Source organism: Theobroma umbraticum, unplaced genomic scaffold, assembly GCF_002168275.2.
Source record: "Theobroma umbraticum cultivar Fairchild unplaced genomic scaffold, ASM216827v3 scaffold_30.0, whole genome shotgun sequence".
NCBI lineage: Eukaryota > Viridiplantae > Streptophyta > Magnoliopsida > Malvales > Malvaceae > Theobroma > Theobroma umbraticum.
In genome coordinates, this window is record NW_018397254.1 from 8,687,317 (window position 1) to 8,695,548 (window position 8,232).

The 8,232-nt window shown below is 35.5% G+C and overlaps 2 protein-coding genes across 2 annotated transcripts in view; one reads left to right on the plus strand and one right to left on the minus strand.

Annotated features, from left to right (window-relative positions):
* Positions 1-1,848: 1,848 nt before the first annotated feature.
* On the plus strand, positions 1,849-7,556 carry LOC110410985 (Phosphoglycerate mutase family protein). The gene is made up of 10 exons (XM_089782493.1): positions 1,849-2,129; positions 3,123-3,184; positions 3,336-3,443; positions 3,604-3,683; positions 4,542-4,704; positions 5,068-5,146; positions 5,279-5,363; positions 5,910-6,029; positions 6,795-6,839; positions 6,949-7,556. Exons 1-10 carry the CDS (start codon positions 1,937-1,939, stop codon positions 7,040-7,042), a joined length of 1,029 nt encoding a protein of 342 aa, XP_089638619.1. The 5' UTR covers positions 1,849-1,936; the 3' UTR covers positions 7,043-7,556.
* Positions 7,557-7,708: 152 nt separating this feature from the next.
* Positions 7,709-8,232, minus strand: part of FAAH (fatty acid amide hydrolase) — a 2,899-nt gene continuing 2,375 nt past the window's right edge. The window contains exons 9-10 of the mRNA XM_021441852.2: positions 7,977-8,072; positions 7,709-7,881 (exon numbers count right to left, since the gene is read on the minus strand). Of these exons, the coding sequence (XP_021297527.1) occupies positions 7,819-7,881; positions 7,977-8,072 (159 nt within the window). The 3' untranslated portion in view covers positions 7,709-7,818. The remainder of the gene's footprint in view (positions 7,882-7,976; positions 8,073-8,232) is intronic.

The following is an 8,232-nucleotide window of genomic DNA, read 5'->3' on the forward strand; positions in this document are numbered from 1 at the left end:
GTTGCCTGCAGTGGTGGAGCTGTTTGCACAGGCAGGTGCCAGCGTGCCTGATGATTACACTGGTATGATGAGGGAAGATGTTGCAGTGCCTGAATTGGATGAAGAAATGTTGGTTGTTTAAAGCATTGCATTGAATCTGCAGACATGCTGTGGGGTAACTGAAGGTTTCTGGAGCAACTATGCCATGACAAAGAAACATGTTTCTTGGGGATCATATTTAGAATTGGTATATGTGTGGGAAAGACTATATCTGGTGGTTGCGAAGAAATGATAAAAAGTTCCTGCTTCTCCAAGTTTGTCACAGAGTTTTCTTATCACAGTGATCAGCTAACGAGTGGGAAGGAAACTCAGGTATGTCTTACAGGTATGTCTTATTTGTGAATAGATTAGTTTGGCCCAGATTATGAAAAATCTCCAAAAGCTTGGCGGAGTGCCTACAGATCTTATCTCTTATTCTATATTCATTGCTAGCACGTTCATCAAACTTTTTTAATCATATAACTTGAAGAGAACCAGATATCTACGTCATTTTGTCATGCTTCTATCACAATTTTTTTTTTCTCAGGCAGGAGTCTGGTTCTGGCCCTTGGTAGTCTTCTTAGTTTTATTTGGGTTTTTTCTTGTGGAAAGCTTGGAACATTGAAGTCGTTGCCAATAATTATTGTTGCTCCATGTTTCAGGCTCTTCATTCTTGCTCCATGGGAAGAGTGGAAACAATGCAGCAAGGGAAAAAAATGTAACTCGGGAATTTCTATCATCCAATCATTGATTGAAAAGAGATGCTGTTCCACTTGACGTGAGAGAAGTAAACTTTACAAACTGCACATCATACATCAAGGATCTTACCTAGTCTGAACATGGCATTAATGTGAGATTCCTTGTAGAAATTAAACTATGATTCTGTTTGAACGATCAACTTCAATCAGCACTCTCAGCTAAACATTCCATTTGGAAGAAGAAAGCACTAGTCAGTTGATTATTGTAAGATGAAAGATAGCATATTTATATATCCTTTTAACTATTATGGTTTCTTATCAGCCATTATCTTCCATTGAAATGGTCAATTGGTATCAACAATTATTCCCACTACTTGAGGGGAATTTTTGTTTTTTCTCTTTTGGCTTGTGGCTAAGAATCGTTGAAGAATCGGGGATTATTGATCGTTATTGGCCATGGCTGCCAACAAGGCAACAGCCAGTATCCACTGGAATATGTAAATATTTTTATTTTTTAAAATTTTAATCAAAATTTTAAATAAATTTATTAAATTTTAAAATAGATATTTTATTTCAAAAAATATTTTTTATTTAACGCATAAGTCTAATAGTTAGTTAAGCATTAATATTGAGTTAATTTGATGATATGGTGATATTAAAAAGATAATTTTATTTTTTATTAATTTTAAAAATTAATATTGTATAATTCCTTTTTATTAAAAAAAATCAGAGAGTACTGATCGGTGCTTTTTTCTCTCAGGCAGCATCAAATCAGGTGCTCCCTCCCTTCAGGGGCACTTCTTGAATTTTTTTAAAAAACTTATATAATAATAATTTTTAAAATTAATATAAAAATGATATTTTAATATTTTAATATTTTTAATTAATGGAATTCACATGTTTAGAGTGCACTGTTCATTTCTAATATAAATAAAATTACGGGGAATTACACTTATAAATTAGAAGTAAGAAGTATTTTACCTTAAAATTAAATTTTTTTATAAATATTTTTTTGATAGTAAGAAATTCTTTTAAAATTCTACAAAAATTAAAAAATTGAAACCCTTAATAATTGTATCACTTGTACCAAAACTGAATCTAAATTGTGTTTTACGCAGATGTGGCGGTCCAAGAACAAAGGGGCCAGGACAGACAGCAAAGCTCAAACTCAGAACTCCAAATGACCACACAACACAAAAAAGGTTATTAGGACCAGCACCATGTCTATTGGCATAAACTACATTCCCGGGCTTACGCGTCGTCAACCCAATTCTCCATCATTCCTCTCCTCTTCTTCTTCTTCTCCTTGTTACTTCTTTTCCGCTACTTCTATTACTATTCCAGTTAGATCCCAGTCAACCTCGTCTCCACTCCGTTGCTCTCCTCGTCACCCGCTCTCTCTCTCCCGTTCTGGTTAGTTATCAGATCCCCCTAAACCTATAAGCATTTTCATTTTTATGGTTTGCCTAACTTAGTTGATGCATTTTTTTCCTAAGTGGATCGTCTTGCTGTTAGTTATAATGTGGGGTTTTCCAGTTTTGATCAGTACCCAAGAGTCTTCTCTTTTATGGTTTACTTTTTTGATGTTACTGTTTGATTCGGTGTGGATTCCTTTGGTTTAGTCTATAAGTTTGTCTGAAGATGCAATTTAAGGACTTTTTTTTTTTTTGGGGGGGGGGGGGTGGGGGGATGGGTTTGAGAAACGATGGTTGTCAATTGGTAGAAACTCTGTGGTTCTTTCTTTCAAGATACAAGCTTGAATTATTTTTGATGGTTTTTGGCTTCTGGGTTGTTGATTCTGGTGTAAATTCATTAGCTTTTGGAATGATCCAGTAGTCACTGAACTTATTAGAAGATGGGCTCTCAAGTTTTTAACTATTTTGGCTCTCTGTCTCGTTGTGTTTATTATATATATATATATTCATAATAGAAGCAAAATTTTGTCATTATGGCAAGTGGCCTAGTTACTGTTAAATTGGTATACGCACATTAAGGTGTTAATTTGGAGGCTAAGAAAGAGAACAATAAGTTTGGGGAGAAATCAAGTCAATAGGATACCTATCAGAGTGTTTTCAAGCTTGGTTATTGTTAAATATTAATGGAGCTTCAGTTGAGCCCCTAATATAGTGGGAGCTCACCATGTTAGTTCCTATGTTTATGATGCATTACATGGGTTTCTGCCTTACATCATACATGATTGTTGAGTTAGTTCTGCTATTAAACTTGCATGTGTTTTTTGCTATTGTGCCTGAATAGTTTGATCTGCTGACATAAGGATACAATTGACTGGATGCAGTCTTGAAATCCTTGGTCAGATTGGACTTCTTATGGCATTCGATTTTCCTTCATGCTCTTTTTTTTTCTTTGTATTCTAACTATAACTTATAATATTATTTTTTATTGCAGATATGGATACCACTGCTGGCCCAAGTTTGTTCCCAATGCACCGCTGCAAAACTCTTCACCTGGTTGGTATCAAATTTATTTTTCAATTTATATGCTACATCCACTGCAGATTTGAAGCTGCTATATATTTGGTTTGAAGGTTCAAGATTGCTTTCTTTCTTGGCTTTTGCTCGCAAATCAAGGCATTGTGGTCTTAATAAACAATACATCCAGGTGAGGCATGCTCAGGGGATCCACAATGTAGAGGGAGATAAGAACTATAAAGCATACATGTCTCCAGAATATTTTGATGCGCACATTACTCCTCTCGGCTGGCAACAGGTAAGTAGCAGTCATTATGTTTTTATGTATGTCTGTAGGCACATTTTAAATTTAACCTCATTCAGATCATGCTCTTATTTGTAGTCCAAAGCAAGAAACTTGCACTTATAAGAGGAATTTTGTATGAAGCACTGAAGCCATATTATTGGTAATGTTGCAGGTTGATAATTTGCGTAAGCATGTCCATGAATGTGGCCTAGCTAAGAGGATTGATTTAGTCATTACATCCCCTTTGCTAAGGTAGTGGTGCCAGCATTTTATATTCCCGTCAAGAATATTTCCTGGATATATGTCTTCTTATGCCTGTTTTTTTAATTTAGTAATTTAATGGGCATGAAGTCGGACCATTTATGTATCATGTGGGTTTCAGATGTGCAGAATTCTCCAATATATGTGTGCTGAAGAGGGGGAAGCCTAGGAATCTTATCTAGATTCTGCATCTTCTCCTATTTGGACCTGAAGTTGTTTGCACAATTTTTTAGGTTCTCTGTATTATATTATGTTGCCTATGGCTTTTAAATTTGGTTTGGATGTATCCTTTTATGGCTGATAGTCAATAATCAGTTTTTTTTTGGAACATTTACTCTTAAGAATTTTGCTTCTAGTGACTTTTATCTGTTCATGGGAACTGTTATTCAGTTAAGTAAAGCAGAACGCAAAACGAGGAATGCTAATGGTGCCTCATAATTTCATATTTAGATCTAGTGTTAATCTGTGGTCATTTTCCAAATCTTTTATTGTTCATTGCACTTGAGGGTGATGCTGGGTTTATTACACTGGCCCGGTATTCATGGCTGATTTACTCATATTGTCTAAGTCATTTGGTCTTAAATGAAGCTGTGGCTTTTTGTATTGAAGAGGATGTTAGTCTGCTACAAATTTTTGCAATTAGATATTGAAGTTATTTATTAGAATTTGAGTTGGTAAAAGGTTAGTATCAGCAAAGTTCCATATTAATTTTGTGAACAGATTTTATTGCATGTAGAGTCATAAATTTTAGTATCATTCCTCCTCTTAGAAGTGTAATTATGGTTTGTAAAAAGACATCAATAAATTATTAGACATGTATTTATTGACTATGGTCACTTTATGCTGTAGGACATTGCAAACAACTGTTGGGGTATTTGGTGGTGAAGGTTATACAGATAGGATGGATATAGTACCACTTATGGTGGCAAATGCAGGAAATAGCGGCCGTGCCGCAATTTCAAGTCTAAACTGCCCGCCAATCATTGCGGTAGAACTTTGTCGAGAACATTTGGTTAGTCTCATTTTAATTTTCTTGCAGTAACGATTCCTTCTTGATGTGTCATTAGTGGATACACTATGGACCTTAAGATTCCTGGAATTGAAAATAGTTAACCATGAAAGATAGCATCTATTGCATGCATTGATCTTATCAGTCTTATAGGCTCATGGTTCTCATAATGTGCTAGTTCCTTGATTGCCCAATTTTAGATTTGTGATACCACTTAGTGCAAGCATATTCCAGGGTGCAGTTTTATTCTCTCTTTATGTTTTGATCTGTTAAACATATTGTAGACATGGGATTCTTTGCTTCAATAGTTTCATTTCAAGCCTTAGTCTCTTGTCCTGAATGCAAATTTTTTTTTTTTGGTTTCAGGGAGTCCATCCTTGTGATAAGAGGAGAAATATCAGTGATTATCAGTTTCTTTTTCCTGCAGTTGATTTCTCACTGGCAAGTAATTCAGTTTCTAAGATGCACCTGTAAACAAGTTATTGTTTCAACTTTTGATATCTGAACCAAATGTGGCCAGATACTGGTAATTTTCAAGAGTCTATGTTGAGTGTCTTTTGAATTGCTATTCAGATAGAAAGTGATGAGGACACATGGTGGAAGGCTGATGTTAGGGAGACCAAAGAGGAAGTCGCGGCCAGGGGGCTGAAGTTCCTGAACTGGTGCATACCTTATTTGCGCTTAATTGGTTATATCACTCCTTTAGTCATTGGATCTTTAAAAATGAGCATAAGAAAACCCTAATTGGATAGGACATTGAAACTACTACTTCTAACTCGGGCACTGTTTGAAATCATCTTAGATTTCAGAATAGAATTAATGTAACTTATTCTGGAAGGCAACGGGATTAACATTAAACAACATGGCTGTTGCATTATATGATAATTTTCTTGCAACTTAAGTTTCTGATACAGTTAATTCAAGTACTGTGATCAAAAATAAATTTCAAAACTTTTGCATCAAGGAAATCAATCTAATTGATCCCATCTTCTGTTGTTTTACTTGATTTACTTTTTTTTGCAATTTTTTAACTTCTAACAAAGATGTTTCTTTGAAGTTCTTATTGTTTGCAAGAACCCCTTTTTTAGAAAATTTCTGTGTCTTTTGGGGAGACAATGCCAGCCACAGAAAGCTACTAGGAGCGGTAGATGTTTAATATGATGTAGACATACAAAGGATTCTTAGGCTTCTTTTTATTCACTTTGCAGGTTGTGGACACGGAAAGAGAAGGAGATAGCGATTGTTACCCATAGTGGGTTTTTGTTTCATACATTAAGTGCATTTGGAAATGATTGCCACCCATTGGTGAAGAAAGAGATATGCCAACAGTAAGTATCCTCAAGTGCCTTTCATTGTAGCTGGTGAATCTTGTGACTAGACAATTTTAAACATGACTGTTATCTTGGTAGCTTTTGGTGCACTCTTAATCTATGTATAAGATGCAGTTTATTCTCTCTATTTCCAATCCTTTTAAATAGATGTCCTTGGTAGTTCCAGTTTAGCTTGAAAACTGCTACATAATGGTACTTTTAATTTTATAATATGCTTCACATCTGTTGTATAGATATGGTTCATAAAAGATAAAAAAAGGTTCAGATTGTGTCTGCATGCTTATCAATGCATGGCTTCATGTGCAAATTACTGCCTTCATATATATCTCTTTTCATACTACAGCTACTAGTTACATTGAAATGTTGGCCTTTCAAACTGGCAAAAGAACCTAAGTTTGCACCCTGGTCACATTTGATGCTGCAAAGCCAGAATCTCAAAGTAATTTTGCACTTTTAGTGTTTGACCAATTCTGGTTACACCTGAGAGCATTTTAAGGTAGCAAAAATTTCTTGACCTAAAGGCACTTTCAACCAAAAATAGAGTGCTGGTGCTTTTCACCAGAAAAGAAAGGGCATGAAGATTTTTAATGAGTTAAAAGGAGTGTGGCAACAGAACGGAGTTAACCTTTAGTATAATATCTCATTGTGATGAACTTTGTTTACTAAAATAATGCTTAAAGTTTGAATCTAGTTGACAATTATAACTACGATGAGGTGTTACTTGTTTCCAAAAGAAATAACTCTTCTACCTTGTACTGACAGCTTTGCAAATTGTGAGCTTCGCTCAATGGTCATTGTTGACAGAAGGTAAGCTGACATAAAACACAGACATGTTTCTGTTTCATCTTGTTTTAAAGTCTTATGAACACCCATTTGGATTCTTCATGCATCTTATTGACTCCCCATTTTTCTCTAGTATGATGGGATTAGATCCCTCGACAACCAATTATCCAGGAAAGATTCCATCGGGACTGGATCTCCCAAGTGATGTTGTGGATGAGAAGGCTTAGAAAAAAGGAGGACCTGATACAAATTCCTTTGTCTGAGCATTATGTTTAACGCTTGTGATTTAGTAATAGCATTGTTGGAAACTCCATAACCAGGTATGGTTTATGTTATTATGCTTTAGAGATTCTCTTCAGGTATGGTGATTTCAGCATGTGGGTGAGGAAATTCAATGGTGGCAATTGAGATGCACTAGACTTTAAACGATATTTCCTATCGTTTGGCGAAGAGGTTAACAGGCCTCAGATCTAAACCATCTACATGTTTTACCAGACTTTTCAACGTAGACATTCCCATCAGTTTTACCCTTTATCTGTTACTGATCAACCATAATCTTTCTTTTCTGCATTTAGTTATTTTGTTGTAGTAGCAGATCGATTGTCTATTAGCAGTCTTGACCTCCTCTTTCCCTCCCTCTATCCCTCTTCGCAATGTTAATTTGACAAAGTCAATTGTATCCTGATAACTGAAATTATTTATTTCTTTAAAAAATAAACATTCAAAAGTTTGAACATAAAAGAGTTTCCAGAGCTTTTTGGCCGTGACGACTGCTTAAGATTTTAGATGTTTATAGGGTGCTTACTGCTCGGTGAGATTCAAGATGACCGTCACCTTTAGGCTTGGATAACTAGCAACAGTTTGTGAATATGGCAACAGACAGCTTGTGCAAACATGCAATAAGTAACGTTGTTTCAAGACATATCGTACGAGATAGACGAAAGAGCTGACACAGGGATCTGCAATGAAACATAGCCCATGCATCTTGAGCTGTAAAAGGCATTTATACCGTCTTTAAAACGTCATAGAAGGAAGCGGGCTTCTTCCTGGATTTACCACAAAGTTCCTGAAAGCATGAGATGATTGGTTTAGCATACTAACGACGCACCTCAGACACAGCTGAGAGCATTCTCTTTCTGGAAATAAAAACTTTGTTTGTACCTCTAGTGCAGAAGCCAAACGCAAAATTGAAGCTTCACCCCATGGACGCCCTATTAGTTGCAAGCCTATCGGAAGTCCTTGTTTGTCATAACCAACCTGAAATCAGCACAACGGAATATAATACTTTTTCAGATAAGTCATAAAACAGAACAGAGGCTCACTCATCTATACACAACACCAACAAAGGAGATTATTTGATTTACGCATGGTTAATTATATTGCAGAGTTTGCTTTTATATATACATATATATATATA